General features: G+C 40.3%; 1 protein-coding gene across 2 annotated transcripts in view; it reads left to right on the top strand.

Moving 5' to 3' along the window:
• Positions 1-21,716, top strand: part of Dlgap5 (DLG associated protein 5) — a 40,029-nt gene that overhangs the window by 271 nt on the left and 18,042 nt on the right. For both annotated transcript variants that reach the window (XM_090345003.1, XM_090345004.1), the window contains exons 2-10: positions 4,118-4,353; positions 5,213-5,406; positions 6,080-6,142; positions 9,591-9,675; positions 9,768-9,890; positions 12,480-12,550; positions 15,022-15,338; positions 17,861-17,979; positions 18,598-18,724. In XM_090345003.1, the coding sequence (XP_090201129.1) occupies positions 4,119-4,353; positions 5,213-5,406; positions 6,080-6,142; positions 9,591-9,675; positions 9,768-9,890; positions 12,480-12,550; positions 15,022-15,338; positions 17,861-17,979; positions 18,598-18,724 (1,334 nt within the window). In that variant the 5' untranslated portion in view covers position 4,118. The remainder of the gene's footprint in view (positions 1-4,117; positions 4,354-5,212; positions 5,407-6,079; positions 6,143-9,590; positions 9,676-9,767; positions 9,891-12,479; positions 12,551-15,021; positions 15,339-17,860; positions 17,980-18,597; positions 18,725-21,716) is intronic.

Here is a 21,716-nt window from a genome sequence, read left to right on the forward strand (position 1 = left end):
CTCTGAGGTGCCCGGCGCTCCCCGGGCAGGGACGTTTAGCATTTCCCCGCCCTCGTTGTGTTCCAGCCCCTCCTCCTCCCGAATCCGAAGTCAACTAACCGGTCCCGGACGAGAAACTTGAGCCTGAAAGACTCTGGACTGACCTTCCCAGACCATCAGCCCGAGAAAGTGCGCGTGCGCGTGCGCGCGTGGGTGTGGGTGTGTGTGCGCGTGCGTGTGTGTGTGCGCGCGCGTGCGTGGGTGTGTGTGTGCGTGCGTGGGTGCGCGCGTGCGCGGGTGCGTGTCACTCGGGACGCCCGTGTTCACCTTGTACCCGCGCTAATGCCCTCTTCTGTACCTCTCCCGTACTAACCACCCATTCCAGCTATTGTCGTCCTTAAACGTGGGACCGGCAGCCGAGGATCACGGTTCGAAGCCGGTCCGGGCAGGAAAGTCCGTGAGACTCCAGAAAGCCAGAAGAGGAGCTGTGGCTCAAATGAGAGACTAAGGGGGAAATAACAGCCCGTCTTAAGTTCTAGCCCATTCCGTCGTGCGCGCACACGCACAGATGTGTATGTAATATACATTACATGTGTGTGTACGTTCATGCATACTTATATGTGATTTATAATCTTGTCCTCACATTCTTCCCTCTCCTCTACATTTTTAGCTTTTCTTTAATATTTAGGAAATTAATAATAAATATTTTCAGGAGATAACAAATGGCATAATAGAAGAGAATTCTTTTCTTCTCCCTCTCCCTGCCAGCCTGTCTGCCTGTCCTGAGGCTTGAGTTCAGGGCCTTAGCACTGCCCTTGAGCCTTCTTAAGGCTAGAGCTCTACCACTTGAGCCACAGCACCACTTCCGGATTTTCCTATGTTTGTGTTACTGAGAAATCGAACTCAGGTTTTTGTGCATGGTAGGGCAAGCTCCTGGCCATGGCCTTGTATTCATGATCCTCTTGCTTGAACATCTGGAGTGCTGGGATACAGACACATGCCACATCACTCCAATTTTTTCCTTAGTTTTTTGTTGTTGTTTTGTTTTGGTTTTTTTTGGTGGACTTTCTAAATTCTTGTTGAAGAATGTAGTGTTACTGTTACATTGTAAACTATTCAGCATTTGTCACTGAATTTTTGCCATACAATTCCTAGACTCTTAATACCTTCTATATGCTAATGAATTGACTTACTCTGAGAGCTGACATCTAGGTGGGAGCTGGTTACTGGAAAGGTCAAAATTGCTTTATAAAGGAGTGTTTCAACCCCACCTTTAGCCTCCAGAGAAGAGAAAGGTTGGAGATTGAGTTGATCAACTTTGATCTAAAGTTGACCATAATTTAATCAGTCATGACTGCTACTGCTCACCTTCCTAAAGAAAAAGAAAAAGAGTTTAGAGGACTTTCACATGGAAAACACATGGAGGTTTGTAGACGGTGTTTTTCAAGAAGAATTTTGTAAGGAAGACTTGTGCTACTTCCCACATGCTTTACCCCATGCATTTCTTCATCTATGCCCTTTCTAATGTCCCCTATAATAAACCATAGACATAAGGAAAACATTTCCCTGGGTTCTGGGCTCTTTGGTAAATTAGTACAACCTGAGAAGGAGGTCTGTAAGTAGCACAGGTAAATGACCTGCACCTTGCTATTGTCTTTGGGCCTTGTCAGTCTAATCATTGGACCTAAGCCCTTTACCTACAGGATCTGATGCTATAGGTAGAATCAGAATTAGATTGATTTAGAAGCCACACAGCTGGTGTCTACTGTAAAACTAGTTACTTGCTTGGTTCTTGTCACCGGTATGTTAAGAGTATAATGGTAGAAGCTGTTTTTATTATGTTCACAGAGTACCTATAACTTCTTTTTAATAAAGAATTTATTAACGTTGATTTTTACATCATTTTAAATGACAAATTTAACAAACAAGTGTTCAAGGAGGGAATCTGTATTTACAATCACTGGGACTTAGTATTTAGAACTTAATCAAAATTAGCCTAAGGGTTTGTATGTCATAGAAACATATTAATTTATGAAATAAAACATTATGTCTATAGAATCATAGGTTTTTATGTCTATATAGTTATGTTTATATTTCCATTACCATGTCCATAGCTTTGGGTATGCAGTTATTGAGTCCTCGCTCTTGTATTCTTTGGATTTAATAGCCACATATTAAGGATACCATGAGCCTTTTGATCCTTAGCTCTTGACTTGTCTCACTCAACATGATTCTCTCTAGATTCATCCACTTCCCTGCAAATGCCATTTTATCTTGTCTTCCCTCTAGATTCATCCACTTCCCTGCAAATGCCATTTTATCTTGTCTCTTGGCTATGTAGAATTCCATTGTGTATCTATACCACATTTTCTGTATCCATTCATCTTCAGTAGGGCATCTGGATTGTTTCCATCTCCTGGCTATTGAATAGTGCAGAGATGAACATAGCTGAGCAGGTGTCCTTATAATATCTTGGGTCATGATGTTCAGGGTAGATGCCCAGAAGTGGTATGGCAGGATGGTAGGGAAGGTCTATTTTCAGTTCTTTGAGAAACTTCCACACTGCTTTCTAGAGTGGCTGAACTAGTTTACATTCCCAGCAGCAATATCCTTTGACTAGGTAGTCTATTATTATGCCAGTTGTATAAGTGACCATTCAGATTTTTCCCTTTTCCTTTATTCTCAACTGGATATACTGTTGAACCTCATGGTATTGTCTTTATTGTCCTTGTTTGTGTTGCTAAATACATTTCTCAAAGATGTTTTTAGGATAACTATATAGTTTCACATAAACAAAAGTAATAGGGCAAAAAAAAAAAAGTAATAGGGCATTCTGGTAAATATATCTCTAAGGATTTCCTTGAAAACCTTTTCTTTTTTTCAGTTTTGTATATCCAGCTGTCTTTTATCCCTGCATGTCTAATGTATTTTGTTTGTTTGTTTGTTTTTGAGACATGGTTCAGGCTGGCCTTAGATTTTCAATCCTTCTGCCTTAGGCTCAGTGCTGGGATTATAGGTTGTAGGCTTGTGCCACTATGCTTAATCCTTTCCTCCCTCCCTCCCTCCCTCCCTTCCCTCCCTTCCCTCTCTCCCTCCCCCCTTTTCTCCCTTTCACCCCTTCTCTCCTTTCCTCCCTTCCCCTCTTCCCCTCTTCCCCCCTTCCCCCCTTCCCTCCTTCCCTCCTTCCCTCCTTCCCTCCTTCCCTCCTTCCCTCCTTCCCTCCTTCCTTCCTTCCTTCCTTCCTTTCTTCCTTCCTTCCTTCCTTCCTTCCTTCCTTCCTTCCTTCCTTCCTTCCTTCCCTCTCTCCCTGCTTCCCTTCCTTCTTTCCTTACTGGTAAAAAATCTTGGCTGCTGTCCCTGAGCTTTTTTCCCCTCAAGGTTAGTGCTGTATCACTTGAGCCACACCTCTACTTCCAGGTCTTTTGGTACTTAGTTGGAGATGAGTCTCTGACTTTTTTGCCCAGGTTGGCTTCAAACCTCCAATCAAAGATCTCAGCCTCCTGAAGAAGCTAGGATTATAGGCACAAGCCACCAGTGCCTGAGAGCTGTTTTATTTTTGGGGAATGAGAAGAACTAGTAGACTCTGTCTTTATCACCAGGGGAAGGTAAAAGAAACTGTTCTATATACTTTACTTATTTTCACCATATCTTTTCCCAGTGTTCTCTATGGTACTTTATGTATGTTCTTTTTTTTTTTTTTTGTCCTGGGGCTTGAACTCAGGTCCTGAGGACTGTCCTTGGGCTTTTTCCTCAAGGCTAGTGCCCTATCACTTGAGCCAAAGCACTACTTCTGGCTTTTCTATGTATGTGGTACCAAGGACTCAAACCCAGGGCTTCCGTGCATGTTAGGCAAGCACTCTACCACTAGGGCAAACTCCAGGCCTATGTATGTTCTTGACTATGGTTTACTTGAACTGTACCTCATCCATTAATTAAGTTCCTAATTGGACCCCCAACCTAGTGGTTGAGTCTGCCCTTTGATAACCTTTCTTCCATTCTTCATTGTCACATGTTTATGATACAATTTAATATTTTTATTTCATTGGACTCTGAGGTGGGATATGAAATGAACTGGAATCTTAGTTTTCTACATAAGAAAATGAAAATTCATTTAAGTTGATTTGCATTTCTCTTTCAGGATGTCTTCGTCACGTTTTGCCGGTTGTCACAGGAAGGATTTAAGTACTGATATGATTAGAACTAAAATTGCTCATAGAAAATCAATATCCCAAAAAGAAAACAGACATAAGGAATATGAACGAAATAGACACTTTGGTTTGAAGGATGTCAACATTCCATCCTTGGGAGGTAGAGTTCTTGCTAATATAGATGAGACTGCTCAAGACCTTGTTCCAGAGACCAATATCAAAACAAGTAAGTAATGTTCTATTGCAACTTTAAATGCTTTTAAAGAGTTGATTTAAAGCCTGTGACTTAGAAGAATAAAACCCAACCAGAAGAATGGAGTTTGAAAATACCACTCTAAATGTTTCTACAACTGAACTGTCAATGTAAAGGCTGAATGTGTTACTAATTAGGTGAACCTATCCACTTATCAAGTATTATATGTATCATTTTATTATCTAGACTGCCTATCAGAAACCTAGTACTTTATAGAACTTGGATAAATTTCGAGAAGGTAAATTGATAAGAAGCATTAAAAACAGACTGATGGAAGAAGCTGTGAAATACGAATGCTTTGTCAATGGAAACATGACTTAAACTGCAGGATTCATTTGTACAATGCTTAGGTTTCCTCAAAATGATTTGGATCCATTCAGAAGGAAATAGCCAAATAAAGAAATAGGAACCAAATAATGAGAAAAGAAACTGATGCTAATGGTGTGTGCCTATAATCCTTGCTACTCTGGTGGCTCTTCTTGGTCCCACAGGCCATTCTGTCAGTGTGAAAGAGAACAACACAAGGGCATTGTTTAGAATGAGAGTCATTAATGGTCAGCTTCGATGCTTGATAACTGTACAAGTTAGTTGAAAAGTTAGTAAAACATGCCAAAGTATACCAAGCATTTAGTAAATATTTCTGTAAGTAAAGGGAAGAGAAAGAGACATTTTGATATGACTAAGGGTTCGGAGACTTGTGGTTAGTATTGAAGAATTAGCAAAAGTTATTAGAATTATTTTGAAGTCAGACAAAACTTTTTTCATGTTTGCTATACATCTTAATCTGAAATGTTTTACATATTGTGTTTGATTTTTATTTTTCGTATTTTAGGATCAATGAAAACTATCCAAAGTGATGAAAGAAGACAAATGCTCCAAAAGTACAAAGAAGAAAAACAACTTAAAAAATTGAAAGAACAAAGAGAGAAAGCTAAACAAGGAGTATTTAAAGCAGGTCTTTATAGACCTGATGCACCTTGCTTTCTTTTAACTACCCAGAATGCTCTGAAAGCTGAAGGGAAAAAGGTAAATTTGTGATGTTAATCTGAAAGAGACTTGTTCTTTTTAACTAGAGTTTTGTTTTGGCCAGTTCTGGGCTGTGAACTTGGGTTCTGGCCACTGTCCTTGAGCTTTCTCAAGGCTAGCACTCTACCCTTGAGCCATGGTACCACTTCTGGCTTTTTCTGTGTATGGGATACCAAGGAATTGAACCCAGGGCTTCATGTATGCTAGGCAAGCAATAACACCTTTCTTTTTAGTCCTTCATTGATAGAAATTTAAATTAGTAGGTATATTTATGCCATAAATGATTAAGGATAAAATTCAGTTTTAAACTGGGATATTCTTCACCTCCCCTCCCCTCCCTCTTTTCTTTCTTTTCCTTGCTGGTCCTTTGGCTTGAACTCTGGGCCTGGGCTCTGTTCCTGAGCTTCTTTTGCTCAAGGCTAGCACTCTAGCACTTGAGCCATAGCACTACTTCTGGCCTTTTTCCAGTAATTTAAGATAAGAGTCTCAGGGACTTTCCTTCCCCTTGCTGACTTCAAACTTTGACCCTCAAATCTCAGTCTCCTGAGTAGCCAGGATTACAAGGCATGAGCCACCAGCACCTAGCTTGGGGAGTTCATTTCCAAATGAGACATTGAAATAAACTTTTACCTGTTCATTTTGTTTAACTTGATATTCTTATGATTGCTTATAGGCTATTCCAGATAACATACGAATTACAAGATCAAAAGCCAAAGACCAAATGGGACAGACTAAGGTATAGTTGATACTAAGTGATTGTTACTAAAATAACATATGTTCTGTGTTGGGTGGTTTATGCCTATAATCCCTGCTACTCAGTAGGAGATCTGGAGGGTTGAGGTTTAAGGCTGGCAGAGATCTCAACAACAAATAAATTGGATGTGATGGGCATCCTTCCTTTTGGGGGGGGGGTGGTTGGGGGGCAGTCTTGGGCTTGAGCACTATCCTTGCGCTTTCTCAAGGCTAGAACCCTACCACTTGAGCCACAGCACCACTTCTGGCTTTTTTTTCTATGTACGTGGTACCAAGGAATTGAATCTGGGTCTTCATGCATGCTAGGCAAGCACTCTTACCACTAGGCCAAACTCCCGGCCCCATGTTTTTTTTTTGTTTTTTGGCCAGTCCAGGGACTTGAACTCAGGGCCTGGGCACTGTCCTTGAACTTTCTCAAGGCTAGCATTCTACCATTTGAGCCACTAAACCACTTCCAGCTTTTTCTGTGCATGTGGTACCAAGGAATCCAACCCAGGGCTTTGTGCATACTAGACAAGCACTCTACTACTAGGCCATGCTCCCAGCCCTAGGCATACTTTTAATACCAGCTACTAGGTGGGAGGATAAAGGTCTTCTCTAATCAGAGCAAAAATGCAAAACCTTATCTGAAAAATAATGAAAGCAAAAAGGGTTGGGAGTATGGCTCATGTGATAGAGCCATACTCTGATAAACAGGAGGCATGTTCAAACCTCAGTACTGCTAAAAAAAAAAAAAACCAATAGATTATACTTTTTTCCTGCTCAGAATAAGTAAATTCATTTTAAACTTAGTATGGGATGCAAACATGCTAGTTAATTTACTTGAGTTGGCAAGAATGAACATTACTGTTAATGATATGGTGACTTAGCAGTTTATTTCTTGCTGGTAATGGAATGATCATTTAATATTCTTGCTCAGACATCTCTTATGAAATCCATACAAAATTTTGTATCACATTGTTTACTGGACATTTATTACGCATTGACGTTAACAGGAATGAAAAGCATGTGTGGAAGGGGGGTGTTTATAAACTTCTGGCCCTTCTAAATCCAGACACAAATGGAGAACTAGATTAAGTGGGTAGAAGGATAAATATTATGGAGATTGAGAAAGAGGGGGATAGGAACTGTAATAGAAGTAGAAGTGGGGTAGTCTTGTTACTGGGTTTTTTGGGGGCAATACTAGGGTTTGAACTCAGGTCGTAGTGCTTGCTAGGCAAATGCTCCCTTGTCGAGCCATGATCCTGCCCTTTTCTTTCCCAGTTGTTTTTTTTTTTTTTTTTTTCCTCCCAGTCTCGGGCTTAAGCTCAGGGCCTGAGCACTGTTCTTGGACTTTAAGGCTAGAGCTTTACCACTTGAGCCACAGGACCACTTCTGGCTTTTTTCTATGTATGTGGTACTGAGGAGTTGAACCCGGGTCTTTGAGCATGCTAGGCAAGCACTCTACCACTACGCCAAACTCCCGGCCCCTTCCCTAGTTATTTTTGAGAAAGGGACTAACTATCTGCACAATAGCATACTGAGACTCTCATTCAACTATGTTAGGGTCCCATTGTAGCTGGGATGATAGACATGAGGCATTATATCTATCTTTTTTCCACTGAGATGGAGTCTCATGGACATCTCTTTCCAGGTTGACATGTAGCTACTGATTGAGAAAACCTGGGCTGGCCTCTGTCATTCTGATCTCAGCCTGCCCAGTAGCTAGGATTACAGGTGTGAGTCACCAGCACCTATAGATATAGATATATCTATAGATAGATATAGATACAGATACACATACATGTATACATATATACATACATACACATAGATGTATATGTGTGTATGTGCATGTGTACATGCATGTCTATGTATATACATACACACACAACACACAAACGTACATATTGTGTGTTTGTTATTTTAGGTTTTCTTTTTTTTTGCTATCATGATTGCTGGGCAGGTACTTTGCTGTAGCTTGAGCCATGCCTCTAGCTGTTTGGTTTTTTGTATGTATGAGCATGTACATGTGTATGTGCATACATACCAGTACTGAGGCTTGAATTCAGGCAGTTGCTGTCTAGATTGGCCTTTTTTTTCCCTTATAGCTGGCACTCTACCAGTGTAGCATTTTGCTGTAATTGGAGATGTCTTAATTATTTTTCTGTCCCAGCTGGCTTTAGTCCTCATATTTCAGCCACCTGAGTAGCTAGGAGTACATGTGTGAGCCATAGGACCCATAATATTCCTGAAAATTTTAAGAACCAACAGAAAATTATAGTCCTTTTTTTGTTTATTTGCTTTAAAAAATGTCTGGGCGGGGAGCATGGCCTAGTGGTAGAGTGCTTGCCTAGCATGCATGAAGACCTGGGTTTGATTCCTTGGTACCACATACACAGAAAAAGCCAGAAATGGTGCTGTGGCTCAAGTGGTAGAGAGCTACCCTTGAGAAAGTCCAAGGATGGTGCTCAGGACCTGAGTTCAAGCCCAGGACTGGCAAAAAAAAAAGAAAAGAAAATGGTCGAGAGTTGAATTCTGTGCTTTCAGTCCTGTCACTAGTGCCCAGCTGATTATCTGTCACTTGAGCTGTGCCTCTTCCTAGTCAGATAATTTTTTTTTTTTTTTGGCGCAGGTGATTAGTGGTGATAAGAGTTTCTCAGACTTTCCTGTCCTGCCTAGCTTTGAACTTAGATTCTTAGATTTCAGCCTCCTGAGTAGTTAGGATTACAAGTGTGAGTCACAGGTTCCTGACTAGTCAGCTATTTTTGGTTTTGGTCAGTCATGGGACTTGAACTCAAGACCTGGACACTGTCTATGAGCTCTTTCACTTGAGGCTAGGGCTCTACAGCCACAGTACTACTTCTTGCTTTCCAGTTATTAATTGGAGATAAGAACTTCATGAACTTTCTCCTGCACATGCTGGCTTCGATCTGTGATCCTCAAATCTTAGCCTCTTGAATAGCTAGGATTACAAGCGTAAGACACCAACAGTCAGTTAGCCAGGCATGGTGGTACATGGCTATAATTCCAGCTACTGGAGTGACAGAGATGGAGGATTACGAGGGCTCTTGAATTTGTGATCAGTCTAGAGAGACTGCAACATACCCAGCATACTTTTTCTCAAAAAAACAAGAGAAAAGATTACTACTTTGTAAATTCTAGGATTCTAAAAGAGTTGTAAGGAAGTGTATATAATAAATGGAAAACATTTTCTTTTTCTTCTTTTCTCTTTGTCGGTCGTGGGGCTTGCACTCTGGGCTTTTGAGTTCTTCAGCTCAAGGTTACAGCCCTACCACTTGAGCCACAGCCCTACTTCCAATAAATGGAAAACTTTTTATTTGTACTGGAATTTTTTTTTTAAGTGAGGAATTTATAACAACCAGCATTTAGTTTAAAATGCGACCAGTCATTATGCAATTAAATCACATAGCACCTGATCTCTTAAACAGATTAGTAATGGAAGCGATGCTGGACCAATACGACCTGGTCAAAGACAGAATTCTGAAAAGACAGTGTTGGAGAAACAGAAAAAAGGTAGGACTGTTAGCCATTATTATAACAAACTCTGGAGCTACCACTGTAATAGTTTATGAATAGCCAACAGCATTTGATTATTTTTCACATAGCTGTTCAGCCCAGCCTGTCGATGCCAATGAGAGTGACTCGATCAGCTACTCAGGTGACAAAGCAGGTGGCCAAAACAGTCTCATCTACCACAACAAGAAAGCCTGTCACAAGAGCTGCCACTGGTAAGAATTCTTGATCTAGTGTCTGAAATGGGGTGTTTTGGTCTTTGAGGGTTTTTAAAATATACTTTCACTTTTTGGTGTGGCACTGAGTCTGTGTGATTGCTGGGCTAGTACTTTACCATTTGAGCTACATCCCAAGTCCATTTATGTATGTATAGGTGAATGAATGTTTGAATATCAGTTGTAAGGCTTGAACTCAGGTCCTGGGTGTGGTCCTAGAGCTTTTTCAATCAGAGCTAGCACTTTGCCACTTTGAGCCACAGTACCACTTCAGTTTTCTGGAGGTTAATTGGATGTAAGACTGTCATGGACTTTCCTCCCTGGCTGACTTTGAACCATGATCCTTAGAGCTCAGCCTCCTGAGTAGCTAGGATTACAGGTATGAGCCGCCAGCGTCTGGCTGTTTAGTATAAAAAGTGGCATGTACATTGTAGTAGAAAAGAAAGAATTAGGTCCTGAAGTAGGTTCTGTGCTCTGACTTTGAGTTCCACACTGGGTGCTGGGATGTTGAAGCACCTGAACTAGGGTAAGCAATGCTACAGAGTGTAAAATTAAAGGCCTAATAAATCCCAGCTCATTTGTATAGTCATTAACATCGGTATTGTTAAAAGAAAACTTAATATCATGTTTCATGATAGGCTCAGTGAGCCATGAAAAGCAATTCTGAAAAATAGGCTGCTTGCCAGTGCTGGTGGCTCACGCTTGTAATCCTAGCTATTCAGGAGGCTGAGAACTGAGGACTTAGCAGTTCAAAGCCAATCTCAGCAGAAAAGTGAGACTTACCTCCGGTAACCTCCAGAAAACTGGAAGAAGTTTATTTGCAAATATTTGGACATAGTTAAAAAATGGGAAAATTATATGTTGAATAGTCAACTGAAATCGAGGGTGATTGTTTTTCTTTCCTCTTTTGTTATTGTGGTGGTGCTTTTCTATGTTTTCCTACCTATAAAAGTATGTGGTATACAGAAGGAAACAAAACAACTGAAATACCTTTGTGTTGTCTCAAAAACAGATGGCCTAGTTGGATATGAAATTTCATTTGTTTTTAATCTCTTTTCAGAATAAGACTTTTTTTCCCTGGTTATGGGGCTTAAACTCAGGGTCTGGGCACTGTCTCTGAGGTCTTTTGCTCGAGGCTCTACCACTTGGAGCCACCACGTTCTACATCTACTCTTCTGAAGGAGTTAAGGGTTTAACTGACTTTCCTGCCCAGACTAGCTTTGAACCATGATCCTCAGACCTCAGCCTCCTGGGTAGCTAAGTTTATAGGCCTGAGCCACCAGTACCTGGCATCAAACTTTTTTTATGATTGAATAACAAGGTTTTAATGGCTTGTTTTTCTTATAGCTGTATAAATCTTTAAAAGATAACATTCTGAGTTGAGTAGGATAAACCAAAAAAGTAACAGTTCTGCCATATTACAGAAGTAAATTCATTTACTTGGCTTCCCATCCTCCCACTCAGCAGATTTCAGATTAGAATTAGAAGACATAGGAATCCATACTTTGTATCAGGAACAAGAAAGTTACTGAGCAGAAAATGAATTCTAAAATTCCATATTCCAACATCGTATACACCTATTAATAGAATCTTCAATTAACTTGATACTTAAGATTCTTGTTTGGGGTCATGGAGCAATCTGGCTCAGAATAAAAGTCTGTCACTGCAACAAGGGAAGTGGTTGTGAGTCTGAAGTAAGACCCATGGCTCATAGGCCCTGTGCTGTGTCCTGATGAGAGACAACCTGTTAAAGAGGGAGAGTGTGTGGGTGTTATGCAAGAACTATATAGAGGCCTTAGGGATGGTTCCTAGGTTAGCTTCTGCCTTGGTCACATGCTCCATCTGGGCTGCCAATCATCCTCACATTTGGCTTGCATAGCTCCCTGGATTTTCCTGCTGTCCCTACTCAGGATGAGCTCTACATGCAGCTCAGCCGCTTCCTTGGACTTTAACTCTGCACCCATGAGGCTACCTAACATCCGTTAATGCTTTTAATCCTAAAAATCTTCAAGATATATATTCCCAAAGGTGGCAGTTTCCTTTCCAAAATTACTTACTATTAGAGCAGCATTTTCTTCTCTTTTTATTTTTAGGTTCTTGGTTGTGGGGCTTGAACTTGGGTCCTGAGCACTGTCCTTTAGCTCTTATGCTCAATGCTAGCACTCTACCTCTGTGAGCCACAGCCCCACTTCCAGTCTTCTGGTAGTTAATTGGAGAGAAGAATCTCACAGACTTTCGTGCCTGGACTGGCTTTGACCTGTGATCCTCAGATTGCAGCCTCCTGAGTAGCTAGGATTACAGTTATGAGCCACTGGTGCATAGCCAAAGAGCAGCATTTGAAATGGATCTCTCTTCTTTTTTTTTTTTTTTTTTTTTGGCCAGCCTTGGGGCTTGAATTCAGTGTCTGGGCACTATCCCTGAGCTTCTTTTGCTCAAGGCTAGCATGCTACTACTTGAGCGCCACCTCTGGCTTTTTCTGTTTATGTGGTACTGAGGAATTGAACCCAGGGCTTCATGTATGCTAAGGAAGCATTTTATCTCTTAAGACATATTCCATGAAATGGATATCTTATTTCATTTTTATTTTAGATAAGGAACCAGAAAGAAAGGCACCAAATAAAGGAAGACCTGCCAAAAAGATGGAAACAAAGCCTGACAAGGTAAGAGTACATGCACTGTTTATTTTTAGGTGCTTTGAAAAATCTCATTACTACTTTCATAAAGCTGACATTAAGCACACTGTTTCAAGTTAACCCACAAATGTGTTAAAACTCATTGAACCATAAGGACGAATCACAAGATTTATTGTTAATTTTTTTTCAGGTGTCTTACTTTCATGGTTTAACAGGTAGAGAAAATATAAATCATGCGAACAAAAAGATTGATGAAAACAGGAGCCGGAAGTTTGGCCTAGTGGTAGAATGCTTGCCTAGCATGCATGAAGACTCAGGTTCAATTCCTCAGTACCACATACATAGCAAAAAGCCAGAAGTGGTGCTGTGGCTCAAATGGTAGAGCTCTAGCCTTGAGAAAATCCAAGGACAGTGCCTAGGCCCTGAGCTCAAGCCCAGAACCAGCAAAAAAAAAATTGATGAAAATAATAAAAATGAGCCGGGAATGTAGCCTAGTGGTAGAGTACTTGTCTAGCATGCATGAAGCCTTGTGTGTTCAATTCTCAGTACCACATACACAAAAACGTCGGAAGTGGTGCTGTGTCACAAATTTCAAGCCCCATGATGGGTGCGGGGGAATGATACCCCTATTCCCCTACCCATTCACTACTGACTCATGTAGTTTTAGTGACTCAGGAGACTGAGATCTGAGGACTGCAATTCAGCTGCAGTTCAAAGCCAGCCAGGGTGGGAAAGGTCATGAGACTCTTATCTCCGGTTAACCACCAAAATACTGGAGGTAGCATTGTGACTCAGAAAGTGGTAGTGTGCTAGCCTTGAGCGAAAAAGCTCGGAAATAACACCCAGGCCTTGAGTTCAAACCCCAAATTGACAACGGCAAAGAAAAAAGCTGTAATGTAAAAAACCTGGCAAGATGCTTACTAAAACCTAATATAGCTCCTCTAAGGAAGACAATTTGTTTATTTGAGTTTGTTTGTTTTTTTTTAGGAGGAGTGGAACTAGGGATTTTGTGTGTATGCACACACCAGTACTAGGGCCTGAACTCAGGCCTTTGCATATTAACTTGTCTATGACTATACGATCTGTGCCTCTAGCTTACTTTATTGCCCATTATTACAGAGTTTCCCTGACTATTCTATCTGGGCTGGTTTCAAACAAATTTTTTTTTCTGGGTCTCAGCCTTGTAACTAGCTATGATTATATATATTAGCCTCAGACACCTGGCTTCTTCAGGTAATTTAAGCAAAAATATAATTTGAGAATTTGTCTCTTCCTCCACTTCTCTCTCCCTCTTCCTGTCTCCTCTTCTCTCTCTCTTTTTTATATGCCAGCTCTTGAACTCAGGGCCTGACTGCCTTCCCTGACACTTTTTGCTCAGGGGTAGTGTTCTACTGTTTGAGCCACAGATCTAATTTGGGCATATAGATGACTAATGAGAGATAAGAGTCAAAGACTTTCTTGCCTTAGCTGGGTTTAAACCATGATCCCTAGATCTTAGCCTCATGATTAGTAGGATTATATGTAGCTTCTCTACCACTGAGCTATATGTCCACCCTAAAATCAAGTTTTGGTAATTTTTTTCTTTAGTCTTTAGTTTCACTTAATATTGTTATTATTATTAAATAATTACTATTTTGTTGTGGTCCTGGGGATTGAACTCAGGGCATGGTTGGCATACAGTCTTTCACTTAAACCACATCCCTCAGTGAAGATATGTTTGTTAGTTAAATAAATTTGTTCACTGTAGTATCATGTGTTTTAGTTTGTTTTAAGGTGTAATTTACTCCTTTCACAAGGATTGAGTCTTTCTAGATTAGCAATGGCCTTCTTGATTCCATGTGTAGATTTTAACCATATTTGATTTTTATTTCTCAAATTATGTAGTTGGAAGGTGTGGCTGAATTTGTCCCGCTTTCAAACCTATGAAAAATATGATTGAGCTGGGCATGATGGTCCCTGCATATAATTCCAGTACTAGTAAGGTTAAGGCAGGAGAATTGTGAGTTTGAGGGCAGCCTCTACTGTGTTCGGGTGAACCAGGGCTACACTGTGAGATACTGGCTTAAAAAAAGCTAACAGCCACAAGACATGAGAAAGGGTATCAATGTATGTGAAGTAATGCACCGTCTATCTGGTGTATATAATATAACCCTTCTATTAATTACAATTAAAAAAATATGGAAAAAAAAAGAAATGTAAAAAAAAAAAAAACCTAATGGCTAGGCACAGTGGCTCACTACTCAGGAGGCTGAGATCTGAGGATCTCAGTTCAAAGTTAGCCCCGGCACTAAATAATGAGAGGCTCTTATCTCCATTTAACCACTAAAAAATATGAAGTGAGGCTATGGCTCAAGGGATAGGGCAGTAGCCTTGAGCTGAAGATCTCAGGGACAGTGGCCAGGCCCAGAGTTCAAGCCCCAAGACCCACCAAAAAACAAACATGTTAAATACATACCCAGAAGGGAAATTCTTACTCTATTCTATTTACTGATTTCTAGGTCATTTCCTTTAAAGTTGAGAGTGAAGAAAATGCTTCAGATTCACAGATCAGTGCAACAAATGTAATGGATCCAGATGAAGGAGTCTTACCAGAAATGGAAAACTTACCTAAGAAAGATGGAGTGTTACCAGAAATAGAAAACTTGCCTAAGACATACCAGGCAAAAACCAGAGGGAAAAATTCCTTTGCGCCCCAGGATTTTGTGTTTCAGCCTCTAGATGGTCTGAAGACCTATCAAGTAACTCCCATGACTCCCAGAAGTGCCAGTGCTTTCTTGACACCTAGTTACACCTGGAATCCTTTAAAGCCAGAAGGGTAAGAATACGATCTTGAAAAGCCACCATGCATAATCCCTCTTACATACATGAGAAGGGGGATAACAGCTTTTTGAGATTGGGCCTGTGCTTTTTAGAAGTTACTGCTTGGTAAGGTAGATTAATTATAACTCAGAAAACTTGTCTATTTTAAAGAAAGTTCTTAAACAAGTGCATTGAATGAATGGTAACAGTGTTGTGAATTTTGCCCTGCAATTTGAGGAGGGTTTTTCTTTTGTGGTATTTTTTGTTTTGTTTGTTTTCAGTATTGGTCATGGGGCTTGAACTCTGATCCTGTGCACTGTCCCTGAGCTCTTCAGCTCAAAGCTACAGCTCTCCCACTTGAGCCACAGCACCACTTCCGGTTTTCTAGTGCTTAATTGGAAATAAGAGTCTCACAGACTTTCATGCCTGTGCTGGTTTGAACCACGACCCTCAGATCAGCTTCTGAGTAGCCAGGATTACAGGCATGAGCCACTGATGGCCAGCTAGGAATTTTTTCTTGCTTGCTGTTTTTTGTATGGTATTTTGGAGACAAAGTCTTATTACATAGTCCAGACTAATCCCAAATTTGTTTCTCCTTCCTTTACTTTTTGGGTGATAGAATTACATCCATGTGTTACCATACACCGCTCTTTTTTTTTTTTTTTAACTTTATGTAATTACCTTAATTATAGCAGTTAAATATGTTCCTGCAGCACGAAGTGGTTCGTGCCTGTGATCCTAGCTACTCAGAAGGCTGAGATTTGAGAATCATGGTTCAAGGCCAGCCCAGGCACTAAAGACTGAGAGACTCTTTTTGTCAGTCATGGGACTTGAACTCAGGGCCTGAACACTATCCTTGGACTTTTCTCAAGGCTAGAGTTCTACCACTTGAGTCATAGCACCACTTCTGGCTTTTTTCTATGTATGTGGTACCAAGGAGTCCAACCTGGGACTTTGTGAATTCTAGGCAAGCACTCTACCACTATGCCAAACTCGCAGCCCCAATTAACCACTAGAAAAGTGGGAATTGCTCAGGGATAGTACCCAGGCTGAGTTCAAGTCCCATGACCAACCAAAAAAAAAAAAGTTGTTCCTGTTATTTTTGTTGTTGTATCCCCAGCAACACTGGGGGTTGAGCTGAGTCTTTCATATGATGGATAAACAATTACCACAAAATATTCCTCCATAACCCCAAAGTTAAACAATTTTAGAAGGCATAATGCTCAAACAGGAGATTTCTTTACCTTTGTTTCTTTGCTTTTTTTTCTTCCTGAAAATTATTTTGCACTTGAACTTGGGGCCTGGGCACTGTTCTGAACTTTTTTTTGTCAAGGCACTTGAGCCACAGCTCCACTTCCAGCTTTTTGATTGTTAATTGGGGATAGTATCACAGACTTTCTTGCCTGGGCTGAATTCGAACCATGATCTTCTGATCTTAACCTCTGAGTAGGATTATAGGCATGAGCCACCAGTTCCTAACCTGTGAGGTTTTTGTTTTTTGTTTTAACCTACTTCTGGCAACAAAAAAGTTCTTGCAAAAATTTATTTATATATTTATTTTTGTGGGTCATGGGGTTTGAACTTGGCCTGGGAGCTATCTCTGAGCTTTTCAGCTCAAGGCTGTCACCCTACCTGCAAGCCAAGCCCCACTTCCCATTTTCTAGAGGTTTATTGGAGATGAGAATCTTGGGTCCTTTTGTGCCTGGGCTGGCTTTGAACCACAATCCTCAGATCTCAGCCTCCTGAGTAGCTAAGATTACAGGCTTGAGCCATTGCACCTGGCACTCACAAAATTTATGAGACAAGGTTACTTTGCAAAAATTAAGATTAGTTAGAAGCAAATACACTAGAAACTATTCAGTATCATCTAAGAGTGTTAGTGCTGTTTTCCATTAAGAAATCTTTGAATTTCATAACAGTAAATGTGGACATCTCATTTTTGGTTTTTACATTATTATCGCCTTGCAGGTGAGACCTGAAATACAGAGAGAGGAGAGGGAGGGAGAGGAGAAAGGAAGGAAAAGAGAGAGAGAAGGAAGAAAAGCATGATGGCTATGCTCATAAATCTCAGTATTTGGAGGGGTGCTCCAGTGGCACAATTGGTGAGCGCTCAGTACTTACAATAAGTCTCAGTATTTGGAAGACTAAGGCAAGATTAGGAGTTCAAAGCCAGCCTGTGTTACATAGCAAGACCCTTTCTTGGGCCAGGAGTGTGGCCTGGTGGTAACGTGCTCACTTAGCATGCTAGAGTCGATTTCACAGAACCACATACAAAGAAAAAACCAGAAGTGATGCTGTGGCTGAAGTGGCAGAGTGGTAGCCTTGAACAAAAAAGTGTCCAAGGACAGTGCCCTGGCCCTGAGTTCAAGCCCCGGACTGGTAAAAGCAAAAAAGAAGAAAAAAAAAAAAAGACCCTTTTTCAAAAAATCCAAAACAAATAGATAAATCTGGAAACATTTGTTTTATCTTTGGTTTTTAAATTTTCCCAGATATGTGGAATATATGTTCTATGAAATGCAGTTTTGCTATTGTTTTTAGTGATAATCAGACTGAAGAAGCAAGAGATGAAATCTTGACCCACCAATGTACCAAGACAGTACAGCAAGATTTGAAGAAATTGCAATGTCCTTTGAGTTCTCTTCCAATTAGGGAAGAAGGTATAGTATTTTAATTCAGTTTTTATGTGATTTTTTTTTTTTTTTTTTTTTTTTTTGGTCAGTGATGGGGCTTGAGATCTGGGACTGGACGCTGTCCCTGAGCTCTTCAGCTCAAGGCTAGTGCTCTATCATGGTGCTACTTCTGGGTTTTCTGGGAGTTTGTTGGAGATAAAGTTGGAATGAGGAATATAGACTGAGAGAAGGAAGAAATAAATGTAAATTTGAGAAAGAAAAACAATTGAGAAACTCTTGGAGACTTAGACAATAAATGGTTGAAGCAAAGGAAAAAAATGGGTTAAACTTTAAAGAAAATTGAAAGATTTAAAACATATCTTTGTGAGGGATGGCATCGTAGGAATTGCTTAGCGGTTTATTTATTATTTTATTTTATTTTTGGCAGTCCTGGGGGCTTGAACTCAGAACCCGGGCACTTTCCTCGGGCTCTTTCAAGGCTAGAGCTCTACTGCTTGAGCCACAGCACCACCTTTGTCTTTTCCTTGTATGTGGTACTGAGGAATTGAACCCAGGGCTTCCTGCATACTAGAAGAGTACTCTACCATAGGCCATGCTCCCAGCCATGCTTTGCAATTTATATGTAATGTTTTCTTTAATTTGTAGAACATGACTTAAGTCAGAATGAAGCCACTATTGAAAATTCAAATTGCCTTCCAATAAAGGGAACCCCATCACCTGAAATCACTGAAGGCCAGGTATCTCAGCCTCAGCACGACGTGCCTTATTTCAGGTTTGTCTGCTTGTTCCTAGCAGAAAAAAAGTTTGCATTCTTATGTAGACATTTAAAATAGTAAGTTGGGGGAAATGGACTCTGGATGATTCTCACTTATATTTTAAATTTAAATTTTTACTTTTCCAATAACGAATACATTTTGAAATGTGTAAGTAATAAGTTTCATCAGAAACCTGAAACAAGATTTTTTATTTATTTTTTTGGTGGGTCATGGGGCTTGAACTCATGGGTGTTGCCCCTGAGCTCTTCAGCACAAGGCTATGCCCTAACTTTGAGCCCACTTCCCATTTTCTCGGAGTAAATTGGGTTTTTCTAGGGATTAATTGGAGATAACAGTCACAGATTGTTTTGTGCCCAGGCTGGCTTTGAACCTTGATCCTCAGAACTCAGCCTCCTGAGTAGGATTACGGGCCTGAAATAAGATTTTTAAATGTGGGGGGAAGGCTCATGGGAGGGTGGGGGCATGTAAAAGGGCATAGGGGACAAGTACAGCTAGAATATTGAACGTACAAATGTGAAGACAAAAGTGGAAGTGGAAAATGTGGAAAGAGACTGGGAGGAGGGAAGGAACGGGATGGGGATCACTGTGAAAACCAAGCACTGAATAGTTAAATGTACTAGTTAAATTGTAATCCCCTTAATCTTTTGAAGCACAAAGAAAAGAGTATCCTTCCTAATATTTTCTCCTAATCTCCTAGTTTGAGCCTTCCCCCCAAAGAGTTAATTATTTCTTATGACAATTTTCAGACTACTACACATGTAGACATAAAAATCATTTTTCTGGGGCCAGGAGTTTGGCCTAGTGGTAAGAGTGCTTGCCTAGCATGCATGAAGACCCCTGTTCGATTCCTTGGTACCACATACATAGAAAAAAGCCAGAAGTGGTTCGGAAGCTCAAGTGGTAGAGCTCTAGCCTTGAGAAAACCCAAGGACAGTGCACAGGCCCTGAGCTCAGGCCCAGGACTGGCAAAAAAATAAAAATTAAAAATGCATTTTTCTTTTCTAAACACATAAGCCCATCATATATAATGTACACTAGGTATTCTTGTATTCTTGTTTCATGTTCAACTAGGTGAGAAATACTATCTCACTATTGGTTTTTGGTTTTGGATTTGGGTTTGGTTTGGTTTGGTTTGGTTTTTCATTTTGTTGTGCCAGTACTAGGGCTTAAACTAAGGGCCTGGGTGCTTTCCCTTAGTGCTCAATGCTTCTGCTCTACCACTTAAGTCACATCTTTACTTGTATCTTTTTGCTATAAGAGTCTAAGGACTCTTACTCAATCTGGCTGCAAATCTTGATCCTTATATCTCAGCATCCTGAGTAGTTAGTATTACAGATGCAAGCCACCAACACCTAGCTATTTGAGTATTTTTTTTTGCAGACACATTTTATTTTATTTTTTTATTAAAGAATTTATTAACATTGATTTTTACATCATTTCAAATGACATGTTTAACAAACAAGTGTTCAAGAGGGGAATCTCTACATACAATCACTGGCACTTAGTTTTTAGAACGTAATCAAAATTAGGCTAAGGGTTTGTATATCATAGATACATATGTTTTATTTCATAAATTAATGTCTATAGAGTCATAGGTTTTTATGTCTATATAGTTATGTTTATATTTCTAGTACCATGTCCATAGCATTGGGTATGCAAATATTGAGTCCTCGCTCTTGTACTGTTTGGATCTAACAGCCACATATTAAGGATACCATGTACCTTTTGTTCCTTTGGTCTTGACTTGTCTCACTCAACATGATTCGCTCTAGAGTCATCCACTTCCCTGCAAATGCCATTATTTTATCTTGTCTCTTGGCTATGTAGAATTCCATTGTATATATATACACCACATTTTCTGTATCCATTCTCTGCAGTAGGGCATCTGGATTGTTTCCATCGCCTGGTTATTGTGAATAGTGCAGAGATAAACATAGCTGAGCAGGTGACTTATCATATCTTGGGTTATGATGTTCAGGGTGGGTATGGCGGGATTGTAGGGAAGGTCAATTTTCAGTTCTTTGAGAAACCTCCACACTGCTTTCCAGAGTGGCTCAACTTGCTTACAATCCCACCAGTAGTGCAGTAGCGTTCCTTTTTCTCCACAACCCCACCAGCAACTGTCATTGTCTGAGTTCAAAATCTTGGCCATTCTTGTGGGGGTAAGGTGGTATCTTATCTTAGAGTTGTTTTTATTTGCATTTCCTTCATGACCATAGATGTTGAACATTTTCTTATATGCTTTTCTGCCATTTTAATCTCTTCTGATAAGTCTCTCTTTAGTTCCCTTGCCCAGTTAGTGAATGGTTTGTTGGGTTTTAGGGGGATTAGTTTCTTGAGTTCCCTGTAGATACTGGATATTAAGCATTTGTCAGATGTATTATTGGTAAATATCTTTTCCCAGTTGGTTGGCTGTCTCTCTACTTTTGCGACTATGCTTTTATCTGTGCAGAAACTTTTTATTTTTAGGTAGTCCCATTTATCGAGTCTCTCTCCAATCTGTTGTGACCCTGGGATTCTGTTCCGGTGTTTTGAGTATTTTTATATACTTGAAGACCAGCTATTTCTTTTTTTGGGGGGGAGGTACTTCTGGTGCTTGAACTCAGCCTGAGCACTGTCCTTGAACTTTCTGAAGGCTAGAACTCTACCACTTGAGCCTCATAACCACTTCTGGCTTTTTCTATGTATGAGGTACTGAGGAATGGAATCCGGATCTTCGTGCATGCTAGGCAAACACTCTTACCACTAGACCCAACTCCTAGTCCCAGTATACTCAAATTTTATCTGTAGTTCAGATTTTTTATTTTAACTTTGAGTAGCACCCATTCTTCTGTCAGGGACACTTGGGGTGCATATATGTTTTGGCTTTGTAAGCATCTATGAACACAAATGGGCAAATATCTCTCAGGTGCTCTCCTTTCAGTACTATGGGGCATATGTTTAGAAGGGAAGTTGCTAGATCAGATTGTAATTCGCTTCTTTGAACAA

This window comes from Megascapheus bottae, chromosome 14 (assembly GCF_031878675.1).
Source record: "Megascapheus bottae isolate mThoBot1 chromosome 14, mThoBot2.hap1, whole genome shotgun sequence".
NCBI classification, from domain to species: domain Eukaryota; kingdom Metazoa; phylum Chordata; class Mammalia; order Rodentia; family Geomyidae; genus Megascapheus; species Megascapheus bottae.